Source organism: Micropterus dolomieu, linkage group LG07 (assembly GCF_021292245.1).
Source record: "Micropterus dolomieu isolate WLL.071019.BEF.003 ecotype Adirondacks linkage group LG07, ASM2129224v1, whole genome shotgun sequence".
Lineage (NCBI taxonomy): Eukaryota > Metazoa > Chordata > Actinopteri > Centrarchiformes > Centrarchidae > Micropterus > Micropterus dolomieu.
In genome coordinates, this window is record NC_060156.1 from 20,640,988 (window position 1) to 20,658,118 (window position 17,131).

The 17,131-nt window shown below is 42.2% G+C and overlaps 1 protein-coding gene across 2 annotated transcripts in view; it reads left to right on the forward strand.

Moving 5' to 3' along the window:
• itprid2 (ITPR interacting domain containing 2) overlaps window positions 1-17,131 on the forward strand; it is a 46,329-nt gene that overhangs the window by 26,251 nt on the left and 2,947 nt on the right. Inside the window, exons 11-21 of one of the 2 annotated variants that reach the window (XM_046053778.1) lie at window positions 4,831-4,938; window positions 7,200-7,542; window positions 8,854-9,070; window positions 10,046-10,100; window positions 11,406-11,488; window positions 11,887-13,689; window positions 14,842-14,901; window positions 15,327-15,451; window positions 15,563-15,677; window positions 16,150-16,215; window positions 16,347-16,664. In XM_046053778.1, coding sequence (XP_045909734.1) covers window positions 4,831-4,938; window positions 7,200-7,542; window positions 8,854-9,070; window positions 10,046-10,100; window positions 11,406-11,488; window positions 11,887-13,689; window positions 14,842-14,901; window positions 15,327-15,451; window positions 15,563-15,677; window positions 16,150-16,215; window positions 16,347-16,664 — 3,293 coding nt within the window. The remainder of the gene's footprint in view (window positions 1-4,830; window positions 4,939-7,199; window positions 7,543-8,853; window positions 9,071-10,045; window positions 10,101-11,405; window positions 11,489-11,886; window positions 13,690-14,841; window positions 14,902-15,326; window positions 15,452-15,562; window positions 15,678-16,149; window positions 16,216-16,346; window positions 16,665-17,131) is intronic. The other variant, XM_046053779.1, reaches the window with a different exon arrangement.

The window sequence follows — 17,131 nt, forward strand, 5'->3', positions numbered from 1 at the left end:
ATATTGTAAAACAGGTCAGACATTTCCTAGAATGAAGGGGCAGGTTGATCACAAGTAGCAGATTTCAATCTACACAATGCAACACATTCCTTTTTCTGTTGTAGAGAGAAACTTAAAAGACAAAACAATGGAGTAGGAGCACTTTGCTGAAAGGTCAGTAGCCTGCGTGCAGACTTGTTCTGTTGAACAGCCACATTAAAGTCTTATTAATTTATTGTATGATGTCACTATGAGTGACTGTCACTTGTAAACAAACTAATCAGTCTTTCCATTTGTTCGGGATTGAGCTTCCTTTCAATCTGGTGGTCAAATGTCACCAGAGGTATTAACCTGGATGTTTGATTTCTAAAACAAACCTGACGCAGTACATTGTGGACACTAAGCGTCGGCGTGGTAGCTCATACATATTGTTTCCATCTGCTTATCTCAGGATCATGGCCTAATTTTCTTGTTATCTACAACTCAAAGAGTCACAAGCTGTTTGGTGGCACGCATACTGAAGCTCAATGAGCTGAGTCAGGAGAAGAAAAGAGGGCCTACCCAGTGCACATAAAAATGTATTTGCCTGTGTGGTTCAGTTTCGTGGTATGAAAGCAAAGCAGAGCAATCACAGGATGGTGTTGTTGTCACAGATTCATATTATTTCAGAAAAACAGCTTTTCACGACACCCCGCCACTGTTGTGTATGTGGTGTGTTGTGACGGCTCTGTGCAGATGACCACGGTGAGCAGAGCAGAGTGAGGCTTCGTCAAAAGTTCAAATTTGTTGAAATTTGACCTGAGCTGCATTGACCTTTGTGGCCACAGCTAGTCATTGTTGAACACTGCTTTCACTGAAAGATGGACGACAAACGAATTACTCGTTTTTCTGGATTTCCACCACTGTACATTAACAAGTTGGCCTCTTCTCATCCCCAACAAAAAATACTGCTAGCAACGATAGCATTGTAGCTAAGATGGTCCAGTTTAGTACTGCCCTGACCAACATGCACCAGGCAGAACAAGACCTTTGTTTCTCCGTGTGATTGTGAATGCTAAGAGGTAGATACAGGACAAAAAGAGATGTGTTGTACAGCAATATTGCATGGGAGAATGTGGCTGTACTACATCTGACCACACGTGAGGGCAAAAGTGTTTAAAGTTGTTCCACACACCTGGCCAGTCGCTGCGTAAAGTGGGTGTGAATGTCAGATTATCAGTTTCAGAAACTTGCAGAAATTGTTGGATGCAGCCCCCTCCACCCCTTCATTTCCAACATTGAAAAGGTTTGGGGTGAGTTTTTTTTTTTTTTTTTTAACTTTTTTTAATAAAACTGACGAGTACTTAATTTTGATGTATACGGATTACTATACTGCGTTCATGTGGTGTCGGTTTCCAACTGGGGAAACTTCCCTTGAAGGCAACCTCAGGTCTGAATAACTCGGAAAGTCTGCAGAAATTTTGGTACTTGACTTGCTGAGGTGATGTCACATTGCGCAGAAACATGGCAGAAGTAAATGCTTTTCAGTTATTCATGTATTGCATATACATTTTTTTTGTGCACATGTAATTGGTAATATGGTAACCGGTTAAAACCGTTAATGTATCTCTATTAGCAGTATTTTAGTGGTTTTCGGGAATGTAACCAACTGGTGCAGCAACAAATCTGGGACAAAATAATCATACACGACAACCCATCACCCAGACTCGATATAAAAACGTCCATATTGTTTCCACATTCCAACTTAAAGCTCATAAACAAACCGAAGCTAGAAGAACGATTTTCCAACCTGGGACCATTGGAGGAGTATGTTGATGCAGCATAAGACTTAACACTTAACACAGTCGTGGAGTCCGATGTAGTAAATGTTTTGCTTTAAACTAACTGTTAAATAACTTAACAAAAAGCTGCAGTAGCTGAACTGGATCTGTTTTTTTGCTTATTTAACAGTCGCTGGTCTGTCTGTGGTTCCTGGAAGCCTTTATCTTTTCCAGAACATTCTCATACTGTTCCATTGGTTCCCTGGATCCCAGACGTGTGTGTGTGTGTGTGTGTGTGTGTGTGTTGTTGTTGTTTGTTATATAAGCTCTGTTCTCACCATCAGAAAGAATCTCTTGGGATGAAGAGAGAAAAGAGAGGGAGTTCGTGTCGTTTTTTCGCTTATTCCTCACTTCCTGTTTTAGGATCCTCAGAATAAGCATTAGTGCGGAGTCAGCAGTCAGCAGGAAACAGACTCACACACAATATTACTATCATCACACACAGCTGCTGTAATAAGAGGTTCATGTTCTGTAGTCATGTCTAGCTCTGGCCCTTCCTGTGTTGTAATACTACTTGTGCCTCAGTATGCAATAGTGAGTTACTGTAGCATCCAGTTTTCCCTCAGTCCACCGTGAGAGAAGTAGCGCTGCCACGCGGGCTTGTCAATCAATGCTGCTCTCACTCCCTTCTTCATTCCTCGACCTCTCATTCCTCCACTACCTCTACTTTTTCTACTACTTCTACTTTTTCTCCTGCCTTCACTTGAACTTCCCTGTCTCTGACTGGGCAGACTGGGTGTGAAATCTGTAAGCAGAATCACTTAGATAGTGGCCTGGCTGAAAAGGAGGAGGAGGAGGTGAAAAGATGCCTCCTATTTGTTTGGAGCATGTGGCCAGGAATTACACATTGTACCTTTTTTTTAAAACTGTGATGATATCCAGGCCAGGTCTGCAGTTACAAGGAATGTCCTTTTTTCCTATGATTTCTGGATTTTGCAAAGTAGCCCAGAGATGACATGTGTGATATGTCAAAGTGTAAGTCATACTGAATCTAAAAATATATGTATCATGTCTGTGTTCAGATTTATGACTGAGAAGGAGGATTGCTGGCGTAAATTGTGGCAGTTTTAAAGCATTTAAAGTACCTTAATAACCTCCATGACCTGTGTGTCACAGCTACTGTGTTGATATATAATAACTATGTTCCTATTGTTTTCACAACACCGTCATCCACCTTACCTCACACTGTATCTTTGCATCATCTCCTTCTCTCCATAGTTTGAAAACCTTTTTAGATTTTAGTGAGCTTGTTTTAGAGATGGTTTCAGCTTAGTTGTATGTAGATGTGCTGTCAAAATACCTTTTTAAATATCTTTCTAGCTCTAGTTTTCATTACAACTGTACTTTACTTTAAAGATGCGCTGATTCCTGATAGTCTGGCGGATGCATACTATGTGTTCGCAATATCCATGGTTTACTTCAGGCAGGGATCTTTTGTTGCATGTGATTCATCCTCTTTCCCCATGTTGCCTGTCTGTCCGTTTAAAATGACAAATGTGACGCTTTTAATTCACGTTGGACTTTTCATTGTTGATGGCATTAGTGTTTACAAAAGTTCACTATAGTACTATTGCAAGTGTGAACTCACTACTTTTCTCTCCAGAGAAGAAATTTCAGTCCTTAATTTTTGCATGACAACAAAATGCAACTGAATGTCCCCAGTTAAATTTGTGGGCAGACCACACCAAGTGTGGTTGGTTTAGTGTGGTCTGGTTTAGGAGTTAGATGTCATAATTGGGTCAGAGTTGAGAGAATTAGAGGGAGCAGTCCTGTGCTGTATTTCAGGTGATGACATCAGAGCGATTTATAGGGCGTTTACAGAGGGACAGACGAAAGACAGGTCTGTGTTTCATAACAGACTGACAAGTATTTAGACAGTGAGGGACGGAGAGATAGAGGAGAGGAGGGGTGGAGAGACGAGTGAGGAAGGAAGGAATGTGTGCAAGTCATCATCCTGTTACAGACAAGACTGACAGCTCGACTTACACAACCACAAAAGAAGAAGAAAGAAGGAGGGAGGAGTGGCTCTGACGTCTGTGTCCAGTCCCAACACGAATCTTTTTGCTAATCTGTCTTTTGCTGCAGATAGTTATTGAATCCCAAACTCTTCATCAGCCAATGGGACATCTGGTGTTTCATCTGTTTCCAGTAATTCAATGGTGATCTAACTTATTCTGGCTACATCTGAAGTCACTCCCTTGTTCACTTCTTGTATAATAAACAGTCAAAAGTCCCTAATTCCCTAACAAATTTGCAATAAATCAGTTACCAAAAGCAACTGACATGCAAGGAACCAAGAGCTTTCAAACCCCCTCGGTACTGGGGCCCCTGGGACGTTACCCAGTTGATAATTCAGCCATGGCTACATCCATGAGAAAGTGTGGATGAGATAGACGAGACTTACAAAAATAACTTTTAAATGACCATATGTCTTTGATCTTTTTGAAAAGTGTACCCTGTGTTCCAGCTCCAGAGCTTTTGCTGTAGTGGCTTCTTGAGCAGCTATAATCAATATTTTTACATGCATCAAATGATGATGTGAAAATAATGAGAAAGGGGTTGTGCGTAGTGATAAACTTACAGGGAAGCTATTTCATTGTTTTGGTTGGCTCTAACTGCTATCATAGTGTCATTTCCAGACACCTAATCAGCACCAAACAGCAGACAGACAAAGTTTGCTACTAGTAGGTGAATATAGCGGAGCATTAAACAGCTTAAAAGGAAGATATTTTCCTCAAGAATGGGAATAGAGGCCGAAAACAGAAGAGGGAGGGCAGAAATTACTCCAAACGAATGATAATGTCGCTCTGTAACTGCTGGATGTGTGAATAAGGTACTTGTTACTGCTAACAAGTTTGACATATCAACTTAAAAGGTTATGATATGTCAGTGTTGTTTCAGCTGAACCCCTTAGTGGCGAAAAAATCCATTATTGCAGGTGAGAACAGAACAGAGAGAACAGCCTCCTTTGAGATTGGCTCCGTAAAGCACTTTTTAACTGTTTTTTTTGTTTTGTTTCTGTCACTCTCAGGTCGTTTCCGTCAGATCGAGGTCTTGACTACAGTAGCAAATGAGTTCTTTGAGCTCTACAGTCAGGTTTCTGGCCAGCCTGTCCAACGTATCAGCACCAGGGAACAAGGTAACCATGGCAAGCACACGAAGTCCACCGAAGGACAGTTTCCTATAGTCTAGATTTTAAGAGATGCAGAGCACCACAAGCAGACTGATTTACACTGATTTTTGACTGTTATATAGGAAAATAAAACTTAAGGATAGGTAGCCAAATAAATCATCAAACTAAATAAAACAAGTATAACAGGCAAAGAATGGGACTTTGCTTTAATCATGTGATGACTTTCCAAGAGTTGAGTAGTTGATTGATGATCAATCATTTATTCTTGAAAATCAATGTCCATATGAATATTTGTCATATTTATTCAGCATCCTTCTTAATTGTAGTCAGTTTAAAATCGGGACGTTGCACTTTACTATCACCTTATGAGATGATGATATACGTTTTAGCTGCATATTTTTGTTAAATCCAAGTTTGAGCGTGCCTGAGCACGTTTAACCATCAAAGTCCAGTTCGTTTGACCAGTGTGATCACCTGGGCACGGTACACTGAACAGTGCCCAAGAGAGCGCTTTTTCCCCCCTAAAAGAGTGATGACATAAACGTGCTCGGATCGTTAGCGTACTGTGAGCGCAGGCCAGCGGGGAAGTGGCGAGGGGGGACAATTGTGCTCGGGCATGGTACAAGGTAACCGGGCCCAGTCTGAGTGTGCCTTTAGTCAAACGTAAGCCAGCTGCTTCCAGATCCAATCTGATTTAACTGACTGAAGAGTCTCCTATTTGTTTTTGAACGCAAACATGTAGAAATGTCTTATTTTAAACTTTTTATTTTTTATTATTTTTACAAAAACAAATCATAGGTGACAAGAAAGGAAAATTAAAAAAAGAAGAGGCAGAGTTGATGCTGAAGCTCATGATTTTCCTTCGAAGTCACAGGTTCTTATGATCTGTGGCTTTAGCTCAGCCAAAGCCAAGGTATTTTTAAGGGAGGTGTGGTCCTTTAATCATTCAAGAGTCCAGTGTGTTGGCCTTTGTACAGAAAGAAATAGAACAAAGCTCTCCAAGCAAATATGAAGTAACAAAATCAATTAATATTCAAGTAAGATGTACAGTTTTTCCAGTATTTTTCTAATTTTTTGCTCCTTATTCAGCTGTTTCCTGGTTATTGCTTTTTTACTACTTCCTAGTATTTGTAATAGATATGTATCCTGCTTTTTCAGCCCACTGGGCAAGTTTCCCAAATACTTAACACGAAAATGAAAATCAAGCCCAGAGTTAATGATTAATGTGATCTCTGTTAGCACATCTACCCAGTAAGAAGAGATATTAGGACACGCCCAAACAATATGAAAATTACCAACATGTTCCTACACATTTTACAGCTTTGACCATGTACAGGTTTTAACTTTTTATTTTAGGAGTTTTAAAGAACCTTAAAATGTTTTTCCGGGTAAATTCCCTCCACAGATCTGAGCTTCAGGTGGTAATCTGTGTCTTTTATATTTAACCAGTCATCTTCAGTTAATTTTGTGTTTGCTTCTTTTTCCCACTTTGATTTAACATACATTGTTGAAAGACCTCTTTCCATTTGTAAACAATACATTCTGAAAATCAAATTTCTGCTAATATTACTTTTATTTTGCCTCGATGAATATCTTTTTCAGACCCATTCCTTTATGTCCAGTACTTTTAATATAGATATCTGAAGAAATAATTTTTCTCTAAATTATTAGTCTCAGTGAGCTGTTAATCTAAACCTTTGTTGGAAGATATTTTACAATAAGAAGTAATGCCGATATTTGTCCATATTAAATCTAATCTAAATCTAATTCAGCTGGTATAAATTCTGTGTTATATGCCTCCTGATGTAATATCCGTGCATTGGTTTTAAATTCTGGGTCAGGTTCAGTTCTTTATGCCAGATGTTTAGAGGCACTGTAGTCCAGTTAGTCACTTTGTGTAAGTATTTATTTTGTTGTGGTATGCTTATTTGACTAGGTCACACAAACAAACCGGAAGGTGTAGCTATGCTGCTCTGTAGTAGTCTTCCAAACAGGGTAAAGCACTTCCACTTTTGTCCTTGAACAGGTGTAATGTCTGAAATCTAGTCCTGGATTTTTTTGTCAATTTGTCAGTCAGCCAGTGACAATCTAGTGACAGTTTGTGTTTCATAAAGTCCATCTTGTTTTAAATTCAATTTTATTTATATAGCGCCAAGATGCTGTCTTAAAAACGTCTTCACGAAGGACAAAACGTTAGTTGACAAATAAATCTACATTTAAATCATAGTGTTTTTTATTCTGATCTGTTCGTCTCGTATCTCTCTCAGGGGGAGAAGGAGGAGAAGGAGGGGGAGGTGACCAGTCTCCTACTGTTAAGAGGAGCAACTCGGCTCGTAATGCGGTCAAACTCCTAAAGAAAACACTCAGCAAACGCAACCTGCATGGGTCCACCACAGAGTCGCCTGAAGCACAAACACCTGAGCAACAGACACACCTGAACGGACACGCCCCCTCTGTACACACAAACACCAACGGTCACGCACACACCACTCCAGAAAAAGACGGCTGCAGTACTGACTCCGACCACCAGAAACCCATCCGCAAGAAAGACAGTTGTTCACTGGCGACGGTTACAGAGGAAACCAACGGGGATGGAGAGACAGACTACAGGTACAACATAGAAAAAGTTAGCTGATTAGTTTAAGTCCTTATATAGGCAAATCCCACGCCTTGGCAGCCATCTTGGTAATGCCTCCAGGCAGTTATTTCGGACTAACAAGATCAGACCCCTTTCTTAATGAATGGGAAGAGAGCTAGGACTGCACTTGGTCACCCGGAAGTAAAAACTGCATGTATATAATCACCTGAAAAAATCTGGAAAAAAAAATAAAATGCGCTGAAATTTCTTTTTGATTTTAAGCAACAATAAGTGTTTTCCCCCTCTACTATGCATGCGCAAGGTTCCGCAACACTAACTTCATTTACGTCTCTATCCAGAGTGCCAGTGAGATGACGCCATGAGCTCATCCCACCAGAGCGCCTGAAGAAATGCTTTGCTAAATGATGTTATGGATACAGTTTGCATATTTATAGAAGGTTGAACAGATATTGCAGTACTGCATGTCAAATCTGGTGCCTTTTCACACAGTATTTTGGCAGAAAATTAGTGCATCTAACCTGGTCACACAACCGCTGCAAACCTCAACAGTGGAACCACACGATTGGCTTAATATGTTTCCCGGCTTAGCTGTTTAAAAGCAGATGATTTGCTTTCTTGCAAGACAGGTGGGATATGTGAATACAACCAGCATCTTTGGCGTTATGGGCTTTTTCCATAGAAATCAATTCAGGATTCTTTAGGGGCGTCTCTTTCTAAATCTATATCCGTGATTTCGTCGAAAGCGTCACAAGATAAATCCGAGGGGTCGCAAGATGATAAATGGGAAGAAAGAAAGAAGAAAAAAAAGCTAATTGTAATACACAAAATTGTTTTTTGTTTTTTTACTTTTTTCGTGAAATACTAGCTCATTTGACCGCTTTGGGCCTAAAATATATTTAAATGAAACCATCTTAGAAGTTTTTGGTGGAACTGCAAACACATCATATACATCTGAAACTGACAAGGGGGGCAAACTGGACAAGGTTGTAAAAAGGTTAGAAACCACTGGTTTAATTTTTAACATACTGAATTTTATGGTCTTATCCTATGATTTTTGATGAAATCTTAGTAAAGTAATTAGTAACTAGCTTGCTATCAACAAAGGTAGTAAAGTAAATGTACTGGATTAGAAATATGAAGTAGCATACAATGGAAATACTCAGTTTCTTGTATCAGTGTTCAATTAGACTGAACTCTGCACAACTCTGCAGGCGCGTCACTTCGTGAACAGAAGTGAAGTTTTGTCTCACCCCCCTCCTCATAGAAATGAATGGGAAGTGAATTTTGATCTAAATGTGCTTTAACATCTCACCTCCCATCAGCCCTGGAGAGGACAGCAGCAGAGGACCAGCAGCCAACGGAGAGAATCAACCAGAGTCAGCTGACTTGCAGTCACCCAATCAGAGAACAAAGGAGGAAACATTGGTGGAGGAGGAGAAGAACCTGACCTCAACCCCAGAGAAAGGTCCTTCCACCCGGGCCCCACCCCAGCTGGTCCAACTTCGCACAGAAAACACAGACTCTTTCGACATGGAGGAGGTACAGTGTTTTCCTGGGTTCTCTTGGGTTCTTCATACTTGTATTTCATAATATCATGACTCTTCCAACACAGGGTTTTCCAACCTCCACCCACACAGAGGAGGTGTAATGTTCTCCTGGGTCACAACGTTGTAACTGATCATTTAAATCACCTTCCACATTGGAGAGTTTGTTGTGTTCTCCTGTGTTGATCAAGGCATCTCACCACCTCATGTTAACTACATTACCCTTATGTGTGCTGTTCATGTACTTGGCCGGCTAAACTCTAACAGTGAAATGCAAATAAAGCCAAAAGGTGTATCAGAATGTACTTCATAGGAATTTACACCATAAGTGAGACATCAGCAAAAGCAACTGAAGAGTTTATCCATTCAATCCATACTAATCTCACACTTTCATTTTGGTGTCCCTGTCCTCGAAACCTACCGGTCTGTCAGAGGAGCTGAGATGACAGCAGGTGTACTAACTGTCCTCACCAGGCCAACTGTCCAAATATTTACTTAACAGAAATAGTTTTACAGTAGACTACATGTGGAGTATGCAGGAAGAAAGATTAATTTAATTTCCCCGCCCACCATAGCGTGCTAGGGAAATACACCTGTATTCAAACCAGGAAGCTCACAACGAAACGAAAATTATGATGATCATTATGTGTACAGTTCACAACATATAAACAGCAGGACATTGGTGTGATTTGAACAGCTTACTGTGAAGCTTATGCTTTGCTAGTTATACCAGAGACTCTGACTAGAAGCATGACAAATTCCACAAAACCAGTGTGGATTGCCCTGATAAAGGTCTGCTGTTGTAGGTGAACAAGGATGTTGACCCAGTGAATCTGCATAAATCATTAATGTTTATAGACTGACCTGTTAGTGAAAGGTCTAAGGTTCTTTTTTTGAGTGAAGGTGCTAACTCTCAGCAGCTCTTTGTTTCTTTTTTTTTTTTAAATTCAGTCTGTTGTTTGCCCTTCAGATTCAGAGTAACGAAGATGAGGTTCTGCCAAACAGAACTTCCAGAGCCACTGGTGGTGAGTTCACCTTAACTCTGATATATATAAATATAACTATATTTACATTTACTCACCAACTAACTAATGTTTGTGTATTCATTATAATTTCAGATAATAATACAGGCTACTATAGCTTTCCATTAGTAGCCTAATATTAATTCCAGTTGGACAAAACAGCAGTTTCATTATTGTGGGTTGTTTTCAGTCATTAAATTATTGTGCAAGAAAAATGCTCTACGTAGTGCCCAGAGAACCTGATCTGAAGAGGGCAGAGGAGAGTCCCGGTGGCGCAAAGAGTAACATATAAAAGTGACGATACCGGTGAATACCGATGTTCTGTCGATTTATGCTACCTATCGAGATGTGCTACTTAGCGGTTCTGCGCATGCGCACCACCCACAAGCGTGGTCTGTTTCCACGGCCATAAATCTGTGCAACCTTGCTGTTGGGCATTACGTCGAGACAGTGGCTAATCATCAACAATATCCAAATATAATAATTATTAGTCTATCAGAGTACACTACTCCTGAACTCTTAAATAAAGATGCTATAATATAGTATTTCAACATGTTCCCCATCTCATTACAGTAGGCCTACACATGGAGTGAGTAGTGGTGCAAAATTAAATTATTCTGTAGTGGGAGCATTATTTGATAGGGGATAATAGTCTATCAGAATATGCTCCCCCTGAAATTATTAGTTATAATCTAAAAACAGAAGACGTCATAATACTTGGAGAGTTATACATTAATGGGATTGGAAATGGGAACACATAAGGTAACATTTTTTGATAGGGTAGAGTGACTCGATAGACTCTGCTATCGATTTGCGCTACGGTAGCATTTTTTCGACAAGGCAGCATATATCGTTAGAACACCGGCACACTTCAAGCACAAACGGCTTTTATATTGTGAGAAATAACAGGAAGTCATCTCTACCATTAGTGCTAATGTTAGCTTCATAGTGGAGCGCGCAGTCTAACCAACGCAGCAGCTGGTTTATTAATCCTGCTCCAGGTGCATGTGAAAAATACAGCGGCTGTGGATGAGAGGAGAGGTGACTGCTGGAAGTCAAGTCATCGTATTTAAGTTTATATATATAATTTGAGAGTATAAATCTGACCTGTCACTTAGAGTTTATATATGCAGCCTGTTTCTGTATGCAATAAACATGTTTCCTGTGTCTCAGTGCACGCTGATCCCAGTGAGGACAGACTGTATGCTTTATGCTCAGTATAAATGATTGTACTCTGCCACCAGCTGGACAGACGGGTGCTGCAGGAGTAATCATAATGTGTCGTTGTCTGGTGTGTCTCTCTCACAGACCTGTTAAGGACAGTCAGCCAGCAGTCAGACAGCAGTGGTTTTGCTGAGGAGCCCTCCGTTGACTCCAACAGCAACCTCAAGGTCTGTTTGTGTGTTTTGTTCGAAGTCTTGCTATCTGAATCTCAACTTTGACCTTTAAGTTATTTAAACGGATACATAACGATTTCACTCAGAGCACATATGAACTAGAAGAAACCAGCAGTCTGGAACGTTTACCGATGTCCGGAGAAAAATAAAATAAAATGTTTTGCATACACATCAGAAGGAAAATAATAATAGAATTTTAATTTGAAAACACAAGAAGTCAATTACTCATTAACAGTAGTTTTCAGGTATATTAATCTAATCTATGCTACTTTATTTTTCTACTGTATTAGGACTTTTACCTGTATTTGTACTTTTTTCTTAATATGAGCTTCTGAGTACTTCTTTCACCACTGGTAATTAATTATCAATTATTATTAATTTGTTGTAATTAGATACAGGAGAGTAGTGACAGCTGTGACAGCGAGACCACTGTGACATCACACCCTTCGTTAGATGTGGCCACGCCCCTTGCAATGGACCAACCAGTGTTTGATCTGCCAGATGGCAGAGAGGAAGAGGCGGGGCCTGATGGTGCTGCTGAGGCTCATGGGAGGAGTAGTTCCAAGGAAGAAGACGAGCATGATGAGAGTTCAGAGCAGGTTCCACAGTACACAGCCCACCAGCTCCCCAGGAACAGACCAATGGAAACGCAGCCAGATGAGACCCAGGACGAAGAGCGAGTTGAGGATGAGGACCGGACTGATCCCGAACCAGAACCGGAGTTTACCCAGAGTATGTCTGCTACAGAACAGGAACCACAACCGGAGTTAGAACACAGCCAGAACCAGTCTGCTTCAGAACAAGAACAACAACACACTCAGAACCAGAGCGAGACCGCCGCAGACACAGAACCACCAACAGAGGGAGTGGGTGCTGAGGACAAGGCCCAAAAAGAGCATACACTCGTGGATGATTCTGGTTCCCTTTTTCCTCCAGCTCCGTCCTCTCCAGTTCTCAGTGCTCTGAACAGAGCCAAACAGAACCAGCTGAGCCGATCAGGGCAGCAGGTAGACCCCCAGTCTGGCGATACGCCCCTAACCCCAGCAAGAGGACGAGGAAGAGGCATTACCCCCATGCAGAGGTCCTCCTCTTTGCCCTCCTCGCTCCTCTCTCCCTCCACGGTCGTGTCCTCTGTCAGGATCCAGTTTGGCCGAGGCCAAGCATCCTGCACCAAGCCCAGGTACTCCTTCAAATACACCCCGGAGGCCAGAGAGGAGAAGGAAGAGGAGGGGGAGAAGGAGGAGGAGGAGGAAAGACAAACCAATTGTCTATCTACTCTGATCATAAACCCTGCCTCCTCGTCTGACTCTAGCAAGCAACCGCCAAGGCTTCCCACAGAAGCTCCCATCCCTCCTAAACCCATCCCACGCTACCTGATGCCGTCATCCTGTTCCCTGCAGAGCTCTAGCCCTCCTCCCAGAGCCCAGAGCGTTCCTGATCTGTCCTCCAATCAGCAGCAGCCTGGCCGCTTCCAACAGAACATAACTGCCAACGAAAACCAGCAAAGTTGGAATCCAGGGCAGACGATGTTCCCTTATCCTAATCCTAACCCCACAGCTCAGTATTTAAACCCAAGCCCCAATCCTAGTCCTAGCCTCAACCCCAGCCCATATCCTTTCACTGTGAACCCTCCTCCGCAGTACCCCATCCCTCTCCAGCCTTACGCCAGTCTTCCTAACCTCCTTCACCACCATAGCCCATCCTTTTCCCACCATTCTAGTCTAACCAATCTCCACCAACTTGTAACTCCCCCAATGCCCCAGCACGGCAGCCTCTCTAACTTGCATCAGCCCCCGACCTCCACGACTCCTCACCACGTCAGTCTGGGCAACATGCATCCGGGAACTCCATTAATGCAGCACCCGGGCTACAATCATCCATACAGTCATCAGTCACCTTACCATGCCCCTTCCCACAGCTCACAGTTTGCCTCGCCATACCTCGGCTATCACGGGTACAACATGAACCCGCACCTGGCGTTCCCGCACCCCGTCGCCCAGTATCCTCCATTGACCCCAGAACACAGCCTCCGCCCAGGGCTCACTCCTCCTGCTCCAGGCTTCCTCCAAGGCCTCGCCTCAACCCACAGCCCAGGTCACAACCTCCACCCAGGACTCGGTTCTCCATCCAGCACTGAGATGCAGCTGAGGAGAGTTCTGCATGACATCAGAGGAACAGTCCAGAGTCTGAGCCAGGTTAGTCCTCTTCAGTCCCAGTCTCTTAACCTCTTTTTAGTTAAGCTCTAGTTACTTTAGCTTTTGTCTGTTGTGGTTGTAGTCCTACTCCCTTTGAATGAAAACTACGGTGTATTACACATATTTTTGTAGCTCATGCCATACAAAATAGGTCCTATTGCACAACACAAGTATCAGGGGTTAGACAATCAGACATGTTGTAGACAAGCCAACAGTTTTGCCAAATTTGAAACCACTGTATTTGGAGGTAAAATTGAAAGTGAACATGTCTGCTATATTGTTAATAATCTTTCACTGGGACCTGTAACTTCCTGCAGTTTACACTGGTTGCCAGGAACAGGTCTGGACCAAAAAGTTTGGGACATATCCCTGTGAAATTTGTTGTTTTTACACTTTGAGTTTTGTATAGATTAAACAAAGGTGATATGATATGGTAACTGATGAGTTTTTGAGGTGCTGGTAGAAGGATTTTGTAACCTTTTAAAAGAGCCAGGCAAGCTTTTCCCCCTGTTTTTAGTCTTTATGCTAAGCTAAGTTAGCTGGCTTCAGACAGTAGCCTCAAATTTAGCATACCTCCAACAGAGGGGTTTCAGTCTTCTCATCTAACTTGGCAAGAAAGCGTATTTCCTTAAACGTCCTAAATGACTTTTCCTTTAAGCTAATGGTGAATGTTTACAACACCGACGGTTTGGGTTGTAACTTTCCGCTCGCTTTTGTTTTCTCTTACAAATAAATGTGACTAGCCTGAGGTTTGTTTAAAGTCTGTATGGCCATCTGACTGCTTAAATTTGTTGCCCCATTAGACCTGCTTATATTGACCGATTTATGTTGTTGCTGCTCTCCGAGAGCGTTCTGTATGGGTTGCACATAATTCCATCCTGCTTGAGATCTAGTCTCTTTAGTTTGGGTGTTTTTAGTCACATTTTCAGGCCTCTAGTTTCATGGATGTAAAACTGGCACTAACAGCCTGTAACGCTGTGAACGGAAAGTAGTGCGATTGATTAGCTGTTTCCTGCTCACTCCTGAAACCCCTCTTCACTATCACTTCCTGTAGTTCGGTGAATGGTTTTGACTAGGTTAGCTTTAACTTATCCTATTGTCAGCTTGTTGTGTTCCAGTTCCTGTCCTGACATCACTCTCCTCTCCATCTAGAACCGAGCCGACACTCCTGACGGGTTCACTGAGCACAGAGCAGCTCTGCCCAGTCACCAGGTACTGTCATCCCTCATCATGTCTTCAGTTTCCATCTGATGCCTGCCTTCTTGTTGTGCTTTTCCTGCATGGGAAGTGAATTGGTGAAGATCTAGTGGCAATAAATCCTGCAATTAAAGTTTATTTAAATCTCACCATATAGAGCTTTTACATGACTTCCATGACACAAACACTAAATTAAAGTTCCCTTTGACGGCAGGAATGTCCTCTGACTGGGTCACTAAGGTGATAACATGTGAAGACTGTGTGCCCCGTCTTTACTTATTTCTTATCCTTGTGTATTCAGAGTATACTAAATTGACGTATTAGCTTTGCATTATCTGAAATTTACACAAGATAATTTGCAGTGTGATGTGTTGGGACTGTTTCCATCTGGGAAGCAACCGGGTCGTCATGTGTGTTTCACTTTGTTTCTCTTTTTTCAGTCTTTGGCAGAGTTTCAGCAGAAGAGGCGAAGTCTGAACTTGTTCCGCAGTCAGATGATGGACCTGGAGATGTCAATCATCCAACAGCAGGCTCTGGTCTACAAACACCTGAGCCCTACCGACAGGTGACTCATAATAACAGCAAACAGATACATGTTTCCCAGTAATCTGGACTGCAGTGAAATGTGATACTATGATAGATAACCAACCTGGTGTTTGTGTGTGTGGATGTGCAGGTTGGAGGTGGAGCAGCTTCAGTCTCTGAGGTCAGCAGTCAGAGAAGAACTGCAGGAGCTGGAGCAACAGCTGGAAGACCGACTGATGGAGCTGACACATCACACACAGTACCGGGTATATACACACACCACAGATTATATTCTCACAGCACACACACACCACAGAGTATATACACACAGCAGTTAAGCTGTTAAGGGGGGGGGGGATCCCTACCGGGTGCAGCACTCCATTGGGACTTGCAGCCGCATGTTATGCAAATCTCCCCATCCCTAACACACAGAGTATATAGACCACAGGGTATATACAAGTAATTTGAATCACAGAGTATATACGTACAACGGCGGGTATACATACAACGCGCACACACACACACACACACACACACACACACACACACACACACACACACACACACACACCATAGGGTATGTACAGTACATATATTCATATTTGGCTGGGCAGCAATATTTACTGCAGTAGGTTTTTAAAACCCCTTTGTGGCACTTTCTGTGATTTCTGACTAAATGGATAAACTTGACGAGATTTGACTGTGTAGTAATATTGTCAGTCCTGCTGTCTTCCTCAGGGTTTCCATAGAGACGGCAGTGTGGATAGTCTGTCCACCACCTCTGCACTGAGAGCCATGGAGCCGGTCAGAGCGCGCACACACACACACACACACACACACACACACACACACTCTGTCATAGAAAGCTAATAATGCTAAAGTTTGTTTTAATGTATGTTTTTATGTTATGTATCCTTTTACTGTCCCTCCTCCAGATGTCAGACCTCCTCAGAGAGCAGCTCTACCTTCAATCAGAGCTCAGCTATGACAGCCACCCCCCCTCCACTGTCCCCTCCTCCCGATCCTCCAGTCCAGTCCGAGAAGGAGATCACGAGCATGGACAAGGCGTGTATCGGGCTTCTATAAACATTACCCCTGTCCCTCCTTCTCGACCAAACACACAAGCTGTGGAGGAAGAGCAAGAAAGAGGAGGAGGAGGAGGAGAACAAGGAGGAGGAGGACGAGCACGACGAGAGGAGGAGGGAGCAGCAGGAGAAAAAGTAGTGGACAACCTGCAACAGCTCATCAGAGAGGTAATGGTCTGTCAGCAGTTTTACTTTGAAGTACATTTATTGGTACTTCACTGTCATGATGTAAATGTTTTGTAGAGGAGAAATATTCCCAAATACATCTAATGAGAAAACTTCCATTTGTTCATCTTTCACATTGTTATTACTTTTTTTCATTTGTGGCGAAAAATTGTAATATTATAATAAATTTCGTCATAGTTTTTGTTTCCTGTTGTTTAGATCTGTGTCTTGTTTTTTTTGTTGATAAAACTAACACTGCATTTTACATTGTTGGTCGTACACAAGCACAGTGTTAGGATGACGCAGCAAAATGCTTTCTTATTACTGTTGGTGTTGGTTGTTTCTTGGTTTATTTTTAAAGAACTCAAACCCACGTTGTCACACGGGTGTTAAATTGTTTTCTGCCTTTAGACCAGAAAAAAGTGACAAGACGTTGCTTTATCTAAAACACAAACTTGAGCATTTTGCAC